Source organism: Anarhichas minor, unplaced genomic scaffold, assembly GCF_050575085.1.
Source record: "Anarhichas minor isolate MPS153535 unplaced genomic scaffold, ASM5057508v1 ptg000026l, whole genome shotgun sequence".
Lineage (NCBI taxonomy): Eukaryota > Metazoa > Chordata > Actinopteri > Perciformes > Anarhichadidae > Anarhichas > Anarhichas minor.
In genome coordinates, this window is record NW_027466472.1 from 10,470,833 (window position 1) to 10,492,061 (window position 21,229).

The window sequence follows — 21,229 nt, forward strand, 5'->3', positions numbered from 1 at the left end:
ACATTTAATATATTTGTGTTTTGGACTGTTTGACCTAAAAAGCAATTCGACATAATCTTTGGCTTTTGGAAAATGAGATGGACATTTTTAACTATTGTGTGGGATTCTCTTACAAAGTTACTTGCACCTGTCTAAGATATCCACCATCACCATCAAACAACATCCTTCCATCGACTAACTTCAGCTCTTTTATCCACACCTCAGTGTTCAGGGAGCCCTACACAGTCCGTGTGGCCGACCAGCGCTCCATGCGGGGCAATGTTGCCGTGTTCAAGTGCCTCATCCCCTCAGCCGTCCAGGAGTACGTCAGTGTGGTGTCCTGGGAGAAAGACACAGTCTCCATCGTCACAGGTAAGAAATTCAGCAAACGAGAGTCATTAAAGGTTCACACAAAAACACAAGGGGGAACACACCCGCTCTTTGTGCTACTCTCCTCTCAAACTCCATTCGTGCGGCCATGTGAGTTATATTTGGCCGAGTGTGTGCTCGCTGTGTTTGATCAGGTGGTGGATAATAATGGAAAGCAAATGATCTAATGTCATCCCAATATGTCAATGAACTCAACAACATTTGCCCTTAGAGAAATGAGAAATCTCTCCTGTAATTTTTAGACTGAATAAATCCAAACCAAAAATTTGAATTTTTATAGTGGGATTTTCTATCAAGAAGATTGTTTCCTCGTTTGCCATGTTTGTGATCGTTGACAGCTCTTAATCGATGAAATTGTGTCACTGGCATCTTCTATTTTGTCAGTGAGTGAAAAAGGTCCAATCATTCAAAAAGAAGTCTGATGAAATGGCCTTTGCTTGGCACATCTCTGGCTCCTCACTCACTGACTGACACCGCTGTGGTTAATAGCTGTTTTACAGGGATAAATCAGGCATTAGTAGACATGTGATTGTGTGTGTGTGTGTGTGTGTTTGTGTGTGTGTGTGTGTGAGAGAGTGAGAAGGACAGAGGGGTGTGTGTGGGCTGGGGGGGGGGGATCTAATTTGATGAGTGATAGATCTGTTTAGCTGCTCATCACAGTCACCCAAAAGAGAGCAGCCACACCTCCTGGGCTCTGCTGTGTCTGGAGCTGTTCTCTCGGCTTCATCTGATCTTCTGTTCATATCATTCCATGTGTAAGTGAGGAATAATAGTATCAGTTTGAAACTGAGCCTCCTACATGCTGCTGTATATTGTGTCTACGTGTGCTGTGTGTGTGTGTGTGTGTGCGTGTGTGTGTGTGTGTGTGTGCAAGCTTGTGCAGTGCAGTGTTAACATTTGCTCCATGGAGCAATGGCAAATTGCAGGGTGTCAGATGAGACTGTTTAGGTCAGATGATACGTATTGCTCCCTCTGCCCCTTATCTTGGTCTCTGATACCGAGCACCCCTTTCATCTCTCTAAATAGTGTGTGAATAGAGGTGTGTGTGTGTGTTTGTGTGCCTTTTTGTATGGCTCTGTCCTTCACACGGGAGCATTCATTGATCCACCACAGCTGTAGTGTGTGTGTGTGTTAGTGTGTGTTCGTGTGTATGTGTGTAAGTGTATGTGTTAGTGTGTGTGGCCTGAGGGGGGTTTCCAGTCTGGATCGATTGAGCTTGCTGTTGGATTCCCCTCTCTTGTCACAAATCCCTCAGTGTGAGTGTGGTGAGATCAGGCCAGTCTGTTTGAAGGTAAAACATGCACATACTGTATGTACAAGCAAGAGCATGTGTGTGAACATGTACACAGGCGCGCAAACGCACACACACTTACTCACATGAACAGCTTTCAGTGACTAAGCGGATCATCCATATGTTTAAATATTAAAAGCTTTTGTATAATTCGACCTATGATTAGAATAATTTAATGTCAAAATAATTGAATGCTGAAGAGTCTTTATATGTTTTGATCATGTAAAATTATTATGTCTATTTATATACAGCTTACAATACAGTGTAAAGCTTTCTTGTTCCGCTTCTTCAGTGTGTGGATTTTGAGAGATTTTTGTTTTCCATCTTTCTTTCTCTCTTTTATCTCTTCAGAGCTGATGAATAGGTCTTATTAGTAACACAGTGCTCCTCTTCTTCTTTCCATCTATCTTTGGCTCTAAGCCTCCTCTCATCTCTTTCCCTCCCTGGTACAGACTGGTGGCCTGTGTCGGCATCATGGCCACTCACACATGTGTGCTTACCCCACCCATCCACCCATCCACCCATCCATCCATCCATCCATCCATCCATCAGCTCCTGCTGGCATGTACAGCTTTCTTTCTTTCGATAGCACTCGAGTTGCTCTAGTGGTTTGCCATTTATAAGGGACAGTGTATGCCAAGGTATTGGCTTGACAGGATGACACATGTCACACAGACGGCTGTGTTGGTCAATAAAGCTGAGTTTGAATGGGCTTTGATGAAGAGGCAGGAGGGTGTTTGCTGACAGCTGGCCTCACTGTGAGACGACCCTGCCTGGGTGTCGTGTCAGTATTTGACAGCCAAATCTGTTTTCGTTGAGGCCCGTTCACGGAGCAATGTGGGGGGGAGAAGACAGATAGACAGGCAGACAGTCAAACAGAGGAGGGCTTTGTGTGTTGACTGGCTATCCTGGTTTTTACTCCGCTGTCATACCTCCCCTTCTCCTGCTATCTCTATCTCGCCATGTCTGTCCCTCTAATTGATGGTTTGCTGGTGTTGCTGTTGGTTAGAAAATTAGCATTTGTTTGCTTGTCAGTTGGGGAACTGAAAGAGGATGCTCTGTTGATGGATGTGTATGAAGGAACTTCATGTGTATGTGTGTGTGTGTGTGTGTGTGTGTGTGTGTCACTTTGTTAGTATCCATCTCCTCCTCCAGTTGGAGCTTAAAACAGTGTGAGTTTTATCTGGTCACCATGGTAACGGGTGCGAACCGGCGGGCGGAATGAGGAAGGTGTGAGGATGCATCGCTGGCTGAGTTTTATTAGTGCATCACAACGGCTCTGCCCTTGCACACACACACACACACACACACACACACACACACACACACACACACACACACACACACACACACACACACACACATACACACACACACAGATGACATAGCTGCATACTTATGTACACTTCAGTGACAGGCAGCGTACATGTCATCACTGTCAGGAGAATGAATCTTTTATCTCCAAATGTGGAGATTTTAACACTTTTCCCTCTGTCTGTCTGTCTTTCATGGTTTGTGGGAGACACTGTGTGCCTCTGCAGTACACATTAGAGCGAGACCAATTAATTAGATGGGCCAAAGTACTGTATCTGCAAATATCCTGTTTTTTCATCTATATAGGTGTGTATATGTTGGGCAAGACATTACATTACCATCTTGCCAAAGATATGTCTAAAGGCATTTACCAAGAGTGAAACCGTTACATAGTTTCAAAACAAACATAAACATGACTATCAGCTCTTATATATTATTGAATTTCTTTAATTTCTTAAATATCAGTAATGGTATCAACTTAAAAAAATCGAGCGTCGGTTGCACCATATGTAGTTAGTTCAGCCTCTCAGGAGAAAATGTGACTTATAACTATCACTGTGAAAAAAACACAGTTCAGCTTTGTTTATGTTTTATTTTATCTTATGTTGACTTTAATGAAGAAATTGGCCCAATTTTACACACCGTGACGTTGATGCACATTTACATTTTTTTTATTGATAGTAGGCATCAATTAGACGTTTACAGATGTCTTTCAGACAATGTATGAAGACATCTGCATGTGCAGATTTTCAGATGATTGATGCACACATGTTTATGAATCACATCACATACCCTAATAAGCTTCATTAAATGTTGGAGAAAACATAGACAGTGTGAGTCATCTCGGTTATAACTTTGCATTAAATTTCATCCAATTGGTGACTTAAGAAGTGTTTCTATTTTTTTGTTTCTATGTTAAGAAGATTTATATAGAATGTAACAATAATGTGAGTAATAACTTGTTCAAAAGCTCCTGTGGATGAGATTGTAGAGTAGACACTTCTTCTTGATTAAATGGGGAGGCTTCAGAATGACAAAATACCACTAGAGAACCATAACAAGTGAAATAAATAGATTTATTGATTCATCTGCTTATTGAATTATTGATTGGTTGATATAGTGAGAGAGAGAGAGACAGAGGGAGGGAGAGTGTTGATGTGTGACGTCTGAGTTTCTGCATTCATTCTCTATCACACACACTGCCTCTCTCTCTCCGTGAAGTGTAGCGTCACCACAGCTGCTGCAGCTTCTGTCCCAGTCTCCATTTTGTGGCCACTCTGCAGAGGCCCGTTAACTCTCTCTACCCCTCTGCCAATCCACTCTTCTCTTAACTTTTTCTCTCTCTCTCTGTGTGTCTCTCTCTCTCTCTCTCTCTCTCTCACGCTTCCTTTTTCGAGACACTTATTAGGGGATGAAGTGACAAAGCATCGTTTTTTCCTTCCACTCCATCAAACCTGAAAGTGAACAACAGATAGGCACAAAAAAAAATGCCTGAATAGGCAGAAAAAGAAAGACAAAGTGGCACAAAAGCATGACATGCTAAATTATGCAGATGGAAAAGTGGGCATAGGTTGGAGGGATGATGGAATGAGGCGGATAGGTATGAGGACGTATGAGAGGATAGGCAGATGGACAAAGAGAGAGGTGTGTGTGCTCGGGTTTCTTGTTGTCCCCAGCACCCCAGGGAGGAAGAGGAGGCCAGGGGCTCTAAAGCTGCTGTGCCCTGCCATTAAAGATGCATCTGACAAGTGCTTAATGCCCACCCACCTACCCTCTCTCCTCCATCTCTCTCTCCATCAGACTCTTTTTTTCTTATCCCTGTTCTGACCATTAACTATTATCTATGTATGTTTGTCTTTGCGATGGTAGCAGGTTGTGCTTAGTGTGAGTGGTGGGAGGAAGAGGGCAGGGGGTAGCTGTGGAGGGGAAATAGGTGGTGTTTACTTATTGATGTGTGTTTATGGGCGGTGGTGTGTAGGTGTGTGTGTACGTGTATTTTTGTGTGTTTGTGCGTGTGTGAACCTGGCAGCTATTCGTGTTAGGTTGGGTTATTTATTCAGCACTCGTGTTTGGATGTTTTACAGAGAGAACAGGTGCAGAGCGACTCTGAGCGCGCTCTGTTTGAGCGGACTCTGTGTGTGTGTGTGTGTGTGTGTGTGTGTGTGTGTGGGTTAGTGAGACAGACAGACAGAGTATAAGAAGACACAGGGGCATTCACTGCTGTCCAGACACTGATAGGGCCACAGTGTGTATCTGATTGGTTGACATGATTTGAGCGTTGAAAGGAAATGCTGATTTGTAGCTTTTGAGATACACTGAGAAATAAATGTGCAGGTTATTTGTGGAATGATAGACGGACAGACAGAGAGATGCTGTACATGCACGGGAACATGGATGTTCTGTGTAGAGATTGAAATGGCGGAAGAGATGGAGGGAGATTGAAGGAGGGAGGGAGGGAGGTAGGAAGTGAGAGAGGGCTGTGCACGGGAAGAATTTCAATGCCACTCCAATCATGCAGGCAGTCTCGTTAGCCCAGGGACAATTTGCATAGCGCTTCGGCGAATTCATTTGGCCTTACTCAGAGAAGATGGCTCCCTTTCCTCTCTGCTAGTCATTCATTTTTTTTTATTCATTAGTTATTCATTGACCGCACTCAGCGAAGGTGTGAGCGAGTTCATACATGTAAATCTGTGTGTTTCTGTTTGTTTCTGACCTGCCAGCTGTCATGCTTTTATACTGTATAGTCTTTGTCGTTGCGTGAGATCATTGCTTGCTGTGTTTGCAGCTGAGCGGTGCGTCTACATCTTTCTTACTGAATAGATATGTACGATCGTCCTGCATATATACTTACATTAGTAGTGTCATTACATGCCAGCAGACAGAATTGCTGTCAGATATTTTGCCGACGTCAGAACATTACTCATCACCCACCATGATGTCCTCGCCAACACCCTCTTTGTCATACAGTCATGCTGTGCCTCCTCCTTCAGCCCGAGAACTTAATTAGGGAAAAATACATGATGGGGGTTCAGACAATCAGGTCTATACTTGAAGCCATCACTAATGGAGATCATGACTTGCCCTAAAAAAGCATGTGACTTTTAGGGTGGGATAAGAGTGTCTGTGTGTGTCAGGGGTTGGGGGCGTTGGGGGCGTTGGGGGAGCAGGGTAGTGGCAGTGACGAAGCTAAGCCAGTAAGTGAAGATGACACACATAATGAAGAAATACAGTGGATGTGTTATTCTAATTATCCCTCTGACACTGCCTTGCAATCTAATGTTGTTTGACGGTGCACAACAACCATGGTGGAGAAGTGTGTGTGTGTGTGTGTGTGTGTGTGTGTGTGCGTGGGTGCACATGTGTATAAATTAGCAAGCAAGCATTTGCCATAGTCTGACTGTGTTTGTCACATCTGCCAGAGCTAAAATGTGAATTTGTTTTGTGTGACCTTTCCCAAAGATAAGTTGTTCTGTTAGTTAGTTTAAGTAAACAAAGACAAAAAAAACATCCCCATGCCCAACATTATTCAGTGCGTACTGTAGCTTTTTCTAAAAAAGAAAAAAATGATTTAAGTGCTTTAAGTGGCACACCGTTTGGTCTCTAATTCTTTGGTTGGAATTATTTGGAAAATGTGACGTGTCCAAATTTTCAGCGTGTGTAATTGTGTGTGTTGGTAAAGAGAGAAAGATGAATAAGAAACAAAAAAAAGATAGTGAATCAAGTATTTATGTGTGCGCTTGTGTTGTTACAGATGTGCATGTGTTTGCACGTATTTGTATTTTAGGAGCATGGTGGGGGCAAGGCAATATGAGAAAGATCCCGTTAGAACGCATCCCCCCTGGAGCTGACCTAATGACCCGTGACCTGAAGATGTACATGCTAGGGAAGGAGAGAGGGTGGGAGGGAGGGCAGCCAAGGAGGGACAGAGGGGGAGAAGTAAGAGAAGGAAGGTGGTGGGTCGAGAAACCAGGAAGAAAATGGATGAAAACTGCAGCAAATATAGCAGCACGAGAGATGCAAATGTGTGCTGTGTGACGCATCAGTCTCTCTCTCGCTCAGATGTCCTAACTTGACCACAGTCCTATCCATCAGCTGGAGGAGCTTTTCCTCTTGCCTCCTTCCGTCTGTCTTCGCTGCTTTCACTCACTTTTCTTTATTCATTCCTTTTATCGGCCTCATAGATCACAGTTAATCAAAGACTGGATGGAGACAGCCAGTAGAGCTCTGACACGCAGCCCACAATGGACACAGGCAGCGGAAGCGAGAGAAAGATAGAGAGCCTCAAAGTGAAAGGAGGACATGGAGATAGAGGATGAATAACTTGGTAGGGGAGTGGGCAGAAAACAGGTGAAATAGATTGACAAAGTTTACCTGCTCTACTCAATTTATCTTTTTTCCTTTTTGATGAACTCTCGACTTTCCTGTCCTGCCCTTTCCCTCCAACCTCCCCTAACCTCTGCCATGTTCATTTAAACTGTGTAGCTGTCTGCGTGTGTGTGAGCGCCCTCGCTGACCTCCCCTCTGAGCTATGGCATCTCTATGCTTTATTAATAGCTAATCAATGGGCTCTCTGGGGTGTATGAGGTGCCCCGAGGACTCCAACAAGACATATGCTGGCGTGTTAGCACACACACACGCGGACATTTCCCCTCACACACGTCAATAGTTCATAGAAGTCAGTGGAGTATAACACATGTAGAAGTTATTTTGCCAATTATTTTGTAAAGAACTTCATTATGTTTTTATTTAGCCACTGCGACACAATGATGCAAGTAGCTTTAATCCACTATAGGCAGTTTGAGATTTGTCCTTTATCTTCCCTTGTTTGTTTTGTTTGAATCATAAATGCTGTCTCTCCTTCTCACTTTCTCTATTACCTTACCCATATGATTCTCCTACTGCTTGACTTGACATTTATTCTCCTCAAGAGTTTATCAGGCCCACCTTGACCGCCTCTGGTTTTGCATCATTATTTTCCTTCCCTTTCTGCTATTTTCAGCGTGCCTGCCCTCTTCCTATTTTCTCCTCACCTATTTCTTTTCTTTGCTGCGCTCTTTCTTTCTGTACCTTGGTTATTTGTATTTTGAAAGTGCAGTTTTTTTTTTTTTGTGTGTGTCTGTTTTGTTCATGTGCATAGCCATTGTTTTACAATGCCCAGGGAGATGCAAGTTTTCTGTTTATCTCACTCTGTCTCACTGGAGACATTGTTTGAAAACAGCGATGTGAGTTTCAGACATGTCTTGTGAGGAATCCTTCATGTTTTCCTTTTTTACCTCCTTCCTATCCTTCTTCGTCAACCCTCACTGAGCTAATGGCTCGCTTCTTACTCACTTCTTATACCGTGACATGTTGCATGAATAGCACTCGTTGCCACGCGTATAAATTACGGCTAAATTACATGTTTTACAATTTGTTTTTCTATTATGTGTGCATTTCAGCATTCCACACTAAAGTAAAGGAAGAGGCTAGCATTATTCTCTACTTTTGTCATTATCAACAAATCCAATTTCATTTTTTATACCTGCATCAAACTGCCCTTTGGCTAAGAACATGTGTGCATATCTATCTATGTGTGTGTGTGTGTGTGTGAGACAGAGAGAGAAGAACATCTTTTACATCTGAGCTTAGCTGACTAAGGCTCCCAGAAGACAAAGCAAGAGGGAGAGGAGAGCGGGAAGGGAAAGTATAGAGGAAAAAGAGAATGTAATTTGAATCTAATATACATTTCAGTTGAAAGTCATTCTAGCCTTGATACATTCTCTCTGGAGTCACACATGCACACACACAAGCACACACGCACATACACACACACACTTCATATCCTGAAGACTTACCGTAGCCCTAACCATAACTGCTACCATCCGTCCTATACCTAAACCTAACCGTACCCTAAAACTCATACCAAGTTTTGACCCTAAAATGTTGTGATTCACTTCACGGGGAAGTGCGTTTTGTCCCCCTAAGGGAAGGTAAGCCCCCACAACGACTGAGTAAACAGATTTATGTCCCCATACACGCACATACACATATCCTCTCCCCACCCACTCCTGTGGACAAAGCTCCTGTGTATGAGCACAGATTGATAGTTGAGTGCTCGCACTACAGCTCATTCATCCTTGTTCACTACATCTCTGCTGCCAAGTTGAAAATACAATGTATGTCAGTGTGCAGCCTCTCCACAAAATAAAATATATTGTAATAGCTACATTCGCTTGCACATTTAAACACCCTGAATGCAACATGAGAGGCTGTACAATAGAAAGAATGGTAGGAAAACACAAACATTATACAGGCAGTAAGCTGATTTGTCTTGGCGGTCTTTCTCCCTCCAAACATATTGATACACTATGCTCCACCACCATCTCATAAGAGGAACACAGCCATTTTTATACTAAGTTAGGTTTCCAAGTCCAATCAGTTGTTCTCAAAAATCATACACATGTTGCTTCTGTTTATTACATGACTACAAGAAAAATGTCTGAACAGCGGCCTTGACTTTTGCACTTTTTATGATATATTTTCTGGTCATTTGTTATGTCAAAGTAGTGGAAGTGACGCTCATGAAGCTTGCAAGTTGCTGTACTGTATGTACTGTAATTTAGGCACACATATTACAGTAAGAGCTACATATCAAGTGCTTCTCAAGGTGTCAAGTATATACACACAATCTTTTTGCACTTGTTTCCCTCTTTAAGCACCCCCACTCGCCAACAGATCCCATCTCTAGATTAGCCATTTGTGTGTGTGCATCTGTGTTTCTCTCTCTCTCTCTTTTGCTCTGCATAAACAGTGTGCCCTTTTCTTGCAGGCTGACAAGTGAACGCCTTGTTTATTTCTGTTGAGGGGAAAACAGTCGGGTATTTATTCCATCGCTCCCCCACCTCTATTCTTTCTCCTACTCTCATCCCCCTTCTTTCTGACATCTTCAGACAAACATCGAGCTATAGCAGGGCATCATACAGTAATGAGCTAATATGTCATCCAGGTGAGGTTGTTTGAGTGAGAGAGAGAGAGAACTGAATGTTGAGACAGTTTGTTGTAAATTATATTGGCATTGGGAAGAACACACGTATATCGTTCCAATATTGTGGATTCTGATTCTCATCATTGATTCCAAATCTTTCTGTTTCTTTTAGAACATCTGTCTTCTCTCCTTGTGATTTACTCATTTCACACGGTGTATACACATGTGAGAGGCTGTTATTATTGAGCTAACTAAGCACAGTTGTTGTCGTGTAAACAGCATGCCTTTAATTCTACCAGATAGTTAAAAAGTACATCGTTACGCTTTTGTTTTAGTAGTTTTAGGAGTTAAATACACATTTACCATCTACAACATGCGATATTCCAAACAAATCCCATCTTATCTGTAAACAAAAACACTGTATCACTGCTTCTTCATACCCTACTTTTAAAGACTTTTATTTAAGCTTATTTCCAGGTAATATCATCTAAATATTCCTTATTAAACAGTATGACTGTATATCAGCATTTCCTCAGATTTAAAACAATAAGAGAAGTACTTACAGAGCCCATGGTACTTTACACTACTGCTCAGCTTCAGGCAAGCCAATGAGTGAGCTATCGGAGAGCAGTGCTCCTAACCAGTTAACCAACCAACCAACCAACCTTAACTGGTCACTCTGTACAGTCAATAGTGGTACACACAAGAGCAGCACACAAGCTCAAGAAGATCGCCAGTCAAGATTGAAACAGGGGACATGTATCTTTCAAATCTATAGAGGGTTACCCGAGGGTATGGTGCTTGTTAAAACAGCAGAGAGCCAAAGTACACAAGTGGCTGTAGCTGAAAGTTGAGTGGACGAAACCAAAGCTGGCAGGTTGGGTAAATATTAAACTTGTATTAGGTGGTCAACAACTCCAATGGGATGTGTAAGCAAGTAACTGTTTGCACACAGTTTCAACCTGACAAGTTCTTCATTGTCTTCTTTTACTACTTCTTCTCCTTCACTGCTTCTTCTCCAGTAGGTTCCAGTGATGCAGCTATTTATTTATTTTTTGGGCTTAATGCACCTTTGGTTGTCTTTACTTTCAAAATGCAGCTTTTCACTTTCACATTCATGGACGGGTTTGTCCAGCCAGATTGTGTTTCTAAACTTTTTGACTTAGATTGTCAGAGGATCATGTTTCACCACTTTCGGCATTTTGAAGCACTTGGTTCTGATATTTTGATGCATGTTCCTTTGTGCATGGCACAATACCCTGCAGTCAGTCCTCATCCTGAACCAGAGAACTGATGCTGCACAAATGGGTGGTTGGATAGATTGATGTAGATAAACGTTTCTGCTGTATAAAATCAGTTGTGCTTAAAAAGACTAGATATGATGGTGGAATGTATATCTAGTAGATACATGAATCTATGAAAACAAGCTGATTTTTGGAATAGCTACGACATAGATGCAAGTATCTACCAATAACCAGGAAAATCGTTTCAAGGAACAAGTCCTGAGTCTTAAGCTCTGTGCATTTAAGACCTCACAAGAGTCACTGGGACCTAATTTGCATCTGGAAGTCTCAGTTTCGATTTTTGATCTTCCTCCATCAATAGTAAGTGACCTAATTTTTCAATTACACAAATTTCTTGGCTGTCATTATGATCATTATAGTTTCTTATAAGTAACATAGCTATTGCTCACAACGGTGCACACATGCTGTGAAGGGCCGGATGCCAGGTGGAGGGGTGGGTAATTGTGGCATCAGTTGATAACCAGTGGACATGACTGTATGTTTTCCTCTTCAGAAGTCAACAGCGCGTAGCAGCGTTCCACTAATGGGGAGAGTGGCTCTGCATATACGCAATGTGTTGCTGTGCAGGAGAGAACCATTCTGCCACTGTCAGAGTGTGTGTGTGTGTGTGTGTGTGTGTCCTTATACTGTCTGTGTGCATGAGTTTGTACATTTATGTATGCAAGGTTGTGTGTCTTCGTACACATGCGTTTGTTTGTTCGTTCATGCATGCTTGCATATCCAGCATTCACACATTCGTATGTGTGACAATAATATTGGGGTTTGCTGACAGGCAGAAGATGAGATTGAGATTGTGAGAGAAATAGATATAAGAAGAAGAAGGGTAAAATGAAATGATGGCAGAGAGATACAGCATAAAGAAAAAGAGCGGTTGTTGAGGAGGGAGTGATAGAGAGAGTACTCTCCAGAGAGATGCACATGGAGACCAAAGACACATTCTGCCACCATAAGCATGTTTAAATTTTGAACAGGCACTTAAGAGGGACAGCACAGAAATGCATATTTCTCAAAGAGGTTCGCAGCAAGCACTTGTGGGTAAAGCAGTGATTTGTGTGCGTATGAGAGGGGAGAGAGTGGAGAAGAGGAGAGAAGAGTTAGAGGAAGGGAGGGAAAAAAGATGCAGGCTTTCTTAATGGAGGTGTTTTTGCTTTACTAATTTTAGGGCTCATTTAACAGAGTGTGCTCTTCTCCCACTGTCTCTGCCTGCCTCGCCCCCCCCCCTTTAGCATTAATATTCCAATACCAAGTGATGTAAATAATGAATGCAACCTCCCTCTATTCTCTTTCTCCCTCTCTCTGGATGATGTTGAGCCCCATCTGTCATCGCTGCGGTGGCACAGAACATTCCCAAAGGATGAGAGGGAAAAGTAGGATAAGAGGGCAGAGAGAGAGAGAAAAAGAGGGAGAGAGAGAGACAGAGAGAGAGAGAGGAGGGTGAGGAAGGTGTGCCGAGAGGGATAACACGAGCATGTTTTCCGTTTAGTGTCAACTCTGAGATTTTCTGGTTGTGGGTTTGTTTCTGTCTGAATGAGGGATTTATTCTAACACCTTTTTAAAATTCAGTTTCACAATATATTATTACAATTAACACTGTGGACTTTAAGGGTCTCGAACTACCGTACCAGATCCATGAGACAATTTCATAGGATCCCTTCACATGTTTCGATTTTTTACATCCAACCCACAAATTATTGCTTTGCATTTTCCCATTTTGATTCAGCGTTTTATTTTAGAATAATTTCAAAATAGTCTAGTAAGACTGTTGGTGCACCTTAATGTGTGTGTAATTTGCCAACATAAACAATGACTGACTCAGATTTTCCATTAAAACACTTCTAAAAGTGCCTCTCTCTAAACCTAAAAGAAAAGTTGATCAGGAGCATAGACAGTTGGACAGTTGATTCTTTTTTTTGTGCGCTCAATGCAACTTCAATCAGTGCCATTCTCAAGGAAAACAATTTCAAGTGGCACTTCTCCACTAATCATGCAGAGCAGTACAATAGGTATCAGGGAACAGATATAATAGTTGCCCAGCTCTTGAGTATATAGTTGAAATATTTGTTTTACTCCATAATGGTGTGTGGTGCATCATTTCCACAGATGTGATCTCTGGACTGTTTGTGCAGTCTGTGTTGATTTGACCCATAAAGCAAATGTTCCAACTCTGAATGATCTCAGAACTGGAGCTACAGTTCTTTCTGTTTTTTCCTTTTCCTCTATTCTCTGTATATTTATGAAACATTTTCATCAGGCCTCAGGATAAGCAAAGAATCTTTGTTCAAGTTAAAAACATTTTCAATTCTAGTGAATACGTCTTGGCCCCAGTTCACGCCAGCTGGGCAAAATTGCATCTCTGCGTTCCCACTCAGACGTTGTATGTACTATTGCGGACTCTAAAATTCGACTTGTGTTCTGTCTGAACACACCGTAAGGAAGAAAAACCTGCCCAGTGGGCCCCAGGTAAAGTTTAAACTGTACACCTCCATATTTAGTATCACAGTGGATTAAAAGAGTAAACATGGTGGGCTTTCGGGGTCTAAATCTAAGCTTTGAAGGTTTTTCGTCATGAGAGAGGGTGAAAGAAGAAGTGATGGTAAAAAAAAGGGAAGTTAGAGAGCTGGTGTCTGGTTTAGACTGCAGGCCTCTTGCAAACTAGTAATGAGTGGAGCTAATTAATTTAGACTCTGCCAACAGATGGCTAAAGCCACATGGCAGCCGCTAAGGGAGGTACTCCTCTTTCCTCTCACTCTCTCTTTCTCTTTTCCTTTAACTGTCTCTGTCCATCGCTCCAGCAGTACACGCTGTTAGGCCCTTTGCGTGTGTGTGTCTTCGAAGTTGTCACCGGCAGCCGGAGCATTTGATCGATCTTCAGTGAGCAAAGGCCTCTGGGGTAGACATGGGAGCTCTCAGGCTATTAAACAATTACACACTCTCAAGGTGGTCACCTCAACCTTCAACGCACAGAGATAGAGAGTGTGTGTGTTTTTTATCCAGGTATGCGTTTGTTCCTCTAGGTAGAGAAAAGACAAATCGAGAAATGGCGGAAAATTGTTTCGGTATTAATGGCTACATTTGTCTTTGGCTTCGCTAGGTCGTGTAAACACCACTCCGACATCATATTGTGACCCACCCACACACACACACATGAACACACACACAACCACTAACCACTTATAACTCCTTCACTTACAATACCGCCAGACACAAACACAGAAGCCACACTACAATCACTCTGGTGTTTCTGCAACCAAAGCCATTTCTGAGGAGTTTCCTTGAGTACTTGAGTGGGAAAACGCATTAAAGTTTAACCAGTGGAGGAGGGAAAGGAAGAAGGAATAAAAGAAAGGGGACATCGGAGTACTGTCACACACGCTATTCTCACCCCAATACTTTCAATCTTAATGCTGCACTCTCTTTCGTTACGTCCTGGCTAAATGGAAAGGTAAAGGAACATGGTTGCAAGGCTGGTGAAGAGGAAAGGGGAGGAGAAATTGGATTAGTAGAGTAGAGGAGGTCATCAGGTATTGGAAATAATATTGATGTTCAGTAATAAGTCCATCACACTACTGATGCATCATTCTATCGCAGATTTCACACTGAGTAGGGTAACCAGTTGACGACAACTGTATCAATATGTTTTTGTCACTGAATAATAATAAACAGCCTACTGTACAACGCTGAATAAATGTAAGTAGTAAAAATGACATGTCTCAATTCCAACAATCTTTCCCCCTTTTCTTGCCAAATCTTGAATATCAAAGGGTGCAGAAACAAAAACAGATAAAAATGGAGAGGGAAGAGAGAGGAAAAAAGGGGGACAGATGGGGGAGCTGGCAAGCACGTGGCACACTTTGCATGGGAGTGTGTGTACGTGTGTGACACACAATAGTGGTAATTATCTTAGCCGTTGAGTGCACAGAGGGCTTGGCAGCATAGGGTATGATGCGGGGATGGAGGGAGGGGGGGGACACAGGCAGTCAAACAGTAATATAATCATAGTCCTTTGTGTGAGCGAGAGCAGAGGGCAACTCAGTGTCAGCTGTTATTGAGTGCTTATCCCCTAACGGCCTCCCCTACACACCAACACACACACAATGTATAGCCATGTCCGTAAACTGTGCTATTCATATATTCATGCTTTGCCACTTTCACACGTCAGTTCCCTGCAAATCCATCAGTCACAGCCGAACAAGGTGCAGTATTTAAACCAAACATTATGCCTAATCTGACATGCAGTGAAGGGTATAGTGGTTGGGACAGGTGACAATTTGATCCGTTAATTCAAAGCCTAATCGCTATAGTAACTATTGTTAATGTTGGAGTTGTCTTAACTACAGGTAATACAAGCATATCCGCTGTTCTTCTCTTACCTACTGTACATGCAATCTCCAATCCCCCCTGTTTGTGTAGAAACCTATACTTCTGTAGTGTCGAAGAAGTAGGCCTAAAAAATATGTTTGTGGGTGTGGATGTCTCTATATAAAGTATTTACGGTCTACAGTGTTTTTTAATGGTTGATGAATTAGTCAATTGCAAGAAAACAAAAAACAGAATTTTGAATTTGAATCTTATGAATTCAGATTGAACACCTAGCCATTTTTTTTTTTGCCTTAAATTGTTTGAATTTGAGCACGGGAGTGTTTTGTACTTTTTTGCAATGCTCAGCCAATTTACTGACTGTTCAGACATTAGCTGTAGCTAGCTAGCAATGTACTCACTCATGTGTGTGGAATGTGACTGTACATGTGTTAATGTGAAAGTTAACTCTTACAACTCTCCATCAACTCATTTCTTTTTCTAATTTTCCCATAGTCCCTGTACATTAATATTTAAGCACAAAAAAAAAATCTATTTACACAGACATGTTTTTACCTTAATTTGCACTACATGCCTAGAGTGGATTAGAGTCTGTTCATGCAGAGTTGTGTCTTTTCATTGCCTGGAATAAATGTCTTTCCTTTTTCGTATTGTTGTTTTGACAAAACAACCTATTTAAAGTTGTCACATTGGGCAGATATGATGGGCACAAGATTAAATAGATAATAATAAATAGATTAAACATTGAATCAAACTCTAGAGAAAAATGTAATAGAGGAATTAACCAATGAAAAATCCCTTTGCATCCCTTTTTTATTTCCAATATCAAGATAGGAAAGCAAAGACATAGACAGATGGGAATAGCGTGTGTCTAGAGTCAAAGGATGGACTTGAGCCTGCATCAACGTTAGTGTAGTGAGGGGTTAAGCACACAGTGTAGTATGGAAGCCTGTTGAGGACTCGTAAATATTTCTCTGGCCTGGTCTTGATCCTTCAGCCCTGAGGAAATCCCACAGCTGACCACAGAAAATACACAGGACACATCTTAGACTTGACCTTCCACTGTATACCCACACACAAAACACACTCAAGTCGCCTTAGACATCTCTATTTCAACGTGGCCTCTTTCTGTCTTTTGACCCTCACTTACTTTCTCCCTCTCTCTCAGCTCTGCAGGGATCGGCTCAGCTGCTACACATCCCCGATGATAAATAAATGTTTCGCTTTGTCTCCTCATCAATAATGCAGACATACTTTAAGTGCTGCTATGGGGGCTTACATTCTTTGTCTTTCTTTTTCTCTGTTGTTCCCTCTCTCAATTTTTTCCTCACCTCAATCCCTCCATCTGAGGAGAAGAAGCGGAGAGGGGAAACATAGAAAAGCACTCAAAATCTCGTCCAGTCTTTCAGAGCCCACCTGTGGCATCGTGAGAGAGTAGCATGGGTTTACCTGAGCAACAGGAGACAGCAATGACGTAGTAGAAAAGACAGGGGATTACAACAGATTCAGCTTTTGGAGGACTTTTTGATAATAATAACTAATTATTAATTGTAAAAATTATGACAGAGAGTGGATAAAGTTGTTTTTCATGCATACAGTGTGTTGACCGGTAAGATAAGCAGTGTCAGGTCTGCAGCCTTTTTCAATGCTCAGATTTGCTAACCATACTGACTTTTACCAGTAGCAAGTACAATGATGTGAGTTTGTTTGTGATTGAATTATTCACAAGGCCTTTACAATGAGAAGGGTTTCCCTAAAAACCAATGTACAGACTCGTACAAAAAATAATTTTCCTTCTCAATCATCACGTATGACCCACTAGAAGTAGGTGGTGGTATCTGTATCTGCAGAGACCGTGCCCCTCTGTCTGTATTTTCTTATGTTGCTGTATTAGGGAAGTTTCTGGGGGCCAGACTCTTTAAAAATGTAGCGACAAGCTGCCAGATCTTAAGCCTGCATTCAAGAGGAAACTTTAAAAATGGTGGACACAGTGCGGAAAAAAAGACAAATGGAGCGAGGCGAAGAGCCAAGCAGACGGAGCTCTTTCCAAAATAATTTATCTGTGCTTGGCATTACCTGCTGGGGAGGACCGTAACCCTCGTTGAGCAGGGGAGGAGGGGCCAACTTTGAATGTTGTGTTTACAAACTGCAATCGACAAATCCTACTCTTTCAACTTTCACTTATTTGTTGTTGAATTTTTTTGGTTAATTTATAAAATTAATTTTTGTGCCATCTCAGTTTATGCAAAAAAAACTATGGAAATGTTTCAGAATATGTAGATATATACCTAGTAGATGCTTTGCCCTGTGCACATAAACCTATATTAATGACGGGGGAAAAGATCAACATTTTAGATAACATTGCCCATAGCTTTAATAGGGTTGTCTTCCACGGAGTCCGCCATCTTGCAACGCCAGAACGGACACGCCTTTCGCGTTTTACGTTATCTGAAGGAAGGGCTTTTTATTAGTAGTTGTTAATGTTTTGATGTCCTTTATTATCACGATGCAGCGCTTATCTGCTCTGCTCTCTCTGTCGGGCTGAGCTTATCATACTACACACACACACACACACATACAAACAAAGCGCGAGCAGATAGGTCGCTGTGGTGAAGTGAGGGATACTCGAGTTGACGGTAACTACGCTTGTTACTGTACGTGCAGTAAAATATTTGCGAGTAAAAAGCCAATACTTTATCAATACATCTGTGAACATGTAAAACGAAAGTTGGTTAGTTGATTGCAACCTGCCACAAACCACTAGATGCCCCTAAAACTTACACACTGTCCCTTTAAATTAGCATATACAGTTTTGTTGACTCCAGCCAAGCCCATAAATCCCCCACAGTACAGGCTGTATCTCTTCAAGATCTCATGTATGTTTGCGATGCTGCAGCACCCCAGTGATGAAAGAATCTCCCATTTCAGTCAGGCAGATGAGTTGCATTGAGTTTCCTTGGCAACACAATTATTATATGAACTACCTCACATCCCCCTTTTCCCTTCTTTAATTTACTTAACTTCTTAAACTTAATTTACACTACATATTTCAAAAGCATGTTGTCTGGTGCTGTATCAAAAGAGTACTGTTGTAGTTGTTTTATATCGTACTGAATTAGGTATTGAAGTTTATATTACTGTTGTACTCGGTGTAAGTCATTCTGTTTAAGAGCAAGAGCTACATGTCTAAAGTGTGGTTGCACTTTGTTAAATTTCCATTCAAGAAGGTAATTAGACTGTTGGTCTAAAGCCTGGAATCAAAAGAAAAGGAGCAGAGCTTTTGAAGGCTTTTTGCAGCATTAAGGAATCACCTTGATACTACAGTGATACTGCAATGACACATCTGTATAATGTACCTTATTGAATGTGTGGGTATAAACACTTGTGTGTATGTACAAATGTATTGCGTGCTTGTGTCTTCATGTGTGTTAGTCTTCCACACTCAGAGAGTACAATTGTATCTTTTGGAATATACCCTGTTAAGTACAAGCATTGAGGTTTCCTTTTTTTTATAAGTCAGAGCAAAAAATATTATGATTATTATGGTATATTGAGCAAATCAGAAGGCCACCTTTTATTTCACAGTTTTGAATGCCCACTGCAGCCCTATTCTTGGTGTAAGGACAGTCGAGAGACGGTGCAGTGTAGATAGAATAAACAGAAGGACTTGCTAGAGATGCAACAAGGATTTAATCCCTCACAGCTCCCCACCTATGCTAAACATTGGAATTTGTATTCAGCGGAGCCAAACGAGAAACACTTCTGCTGGGAATTGAACCCTGATATGTGCTCTTCCCTTGTGCCACCCAGACCAGAATAGGTATGCAACTGCTTTCATTTAGGCCCATTATATTCCTGTTATGATACATCTATGAAAAATCGACTTCTATTTAGGATTAGGGTTTGATATTTCATCAAATCTAAATCCATTAAAATGCAATAAAAGATTGAGGAAGGAAATAAGTTAACATTCATGCTGAGTGAATTAGAGTGTTTTGTGAAATGCAAACCCGATCCAAAATGGAAGGGGTTACCAGAACCCAAACCTACTTAGGATGGGATAATCTCTTTGATAGTGTATTTTATATGGTAATATAAATAGAGCTATTCAAGATTTTATGGAAGTCTGTAATAATTTGGCATAGATAAAAAATAACCAGATCTGATGTCATCACATTCAATCAAAATCACATAAATTCAGTAGACCTTTTTCATGGATGTAAAAGCACAGGTGTGATTAATAAAAGTAATGATTGCTTCATTCCATTTAGCTGCTTCAGGTTCAGAGTCCTGATATTGTACTGCACATGCTGGCTCACTGTCACACTTTCATGGCTCCCCGTGACACTTGAATAGAGCGGAGCTATCATTAACGGTAGTAACACTCGTGTTTTCTGACAAGTCAAAATGTCTGCTTGTAAAAAAAAAAGGCTTAAAGCTCTGCTCACTGATTTAGCACATTGCCCCACAATGGCTTCATACAACCACAGATATCAAATGGATATATACTTTGAGATAAACAATATACTTGGTTGACAAAAGCTCTATAATTTAACTGTACATAATCTATTGTCATATTGCCCAAACCTACTTCTACTGTATCTCTACTTTGATTGACTGCATGTCCTTTCAGAATACTGAAGGATAATACTGTACATAGATAAGTGTGTGACTGTGTGTCTGGTAAATGCAACCTGACAGTAGAAAATGCCTAGAAGAGTGTGTCAGCATTTGGTAAAGCAAGCGACAGTATCTGTGTGTCATTGTGGTCCATGAGTTTCTGGGTATGGAGCCGCTGTGTATCTGATGTGATGTGCAGGGTATGCTGTGTGTCACAGCAAAACAGCTGTTCCTGCTTAGAGCCTTTGGGCACCGGTGTGTTTCTGTTGGTGTGTGTGTGTGTGTGTGTGTGTGTGTGTGTGTGTGTGTTTGTGTATATATATATGTGCAAGGGGCAAACTGCCTTGTATCACTGTCACTCAAAGAGACAGAGAAAGACACTGATGTTGTTTCACACCGACACCTTTCTGACTCCACTGTCCTTAACTCTTTTCATGCTCCAGGCAGATATATGCGTTCTTGTGTGTCATACAGTCACATCACATCAAACCAATGGCACCCAAACTCTGGCCTAAAGCCCATTCCTCTCTTCCACAATTATTGTTTGGCTCTCTCACTCCACTCCTCCTGCTTCTTTTCTTTCTTTCCTTTTTCTAACCCTTCAGCAGTCTGGATGGCTCTTTAAAGCGTAAGGATTCATAAATCGATACAAGTGGCTTTATTCCTGTTTGTTGTATGTCCAATCACATTTGCGTGTGTGTGTGTGTGAGGTTTGGTTGGTTCAAAGAATTTTATTGAATCTGAATCCAGTATTGAAACAAGTCAAATTTGGCGATCATCTTTTATGTCCTTTATAATATTAAAAAAATGACTTTCAAAGCTTTCCAAATGGATTACAAATGTACTTTTTAGATAAATCAATGAATAAAAATATAATATATACCAACTTGGATTCTTATCCAAAAATGGACACAGCTTTTGGAAACACACCTCGTCATCTGTGTAGAGCGTATATTTGGTCCACACAGTTCAAGCACACACTAGACATTCGGCTAGGTTTGATGGCTGCCATATTGATGCCATGTGTCTGGCCTTGTAGCAGCACAACAT

At 41.5% G+C, this 21,229-nt stretch overlaps 1 protein-coding gene across 5 annotated transcripts in view; it reads left to right on the forward strand.

The window, feature by feature from the left end:
- The first annotated feature begins 233 nt into the window (after nt 1-233).
- dscaml1 (Down syndrome cell adhesion molecule like 1) overlaps nt 234-21,229 on the forward strand; it is a 71,071-nt gene continuing 50,075 nt past the window's right edge. For all 5 annotated transcript variants that reach the window (XM_076100313.1, XM_076100315.1, XM_076100316.1 and 2 more), the window contains exon 1: nt 234-351. In XM_076100313.1, the coding sequence (XP_075956428.1) occupies nt 249-351 (103 nt within the window). In that variant the 5' untranslated portion in view covers nt 234-248. The remainder of the gene's footprint in view (nt 352-21,229) is intronic.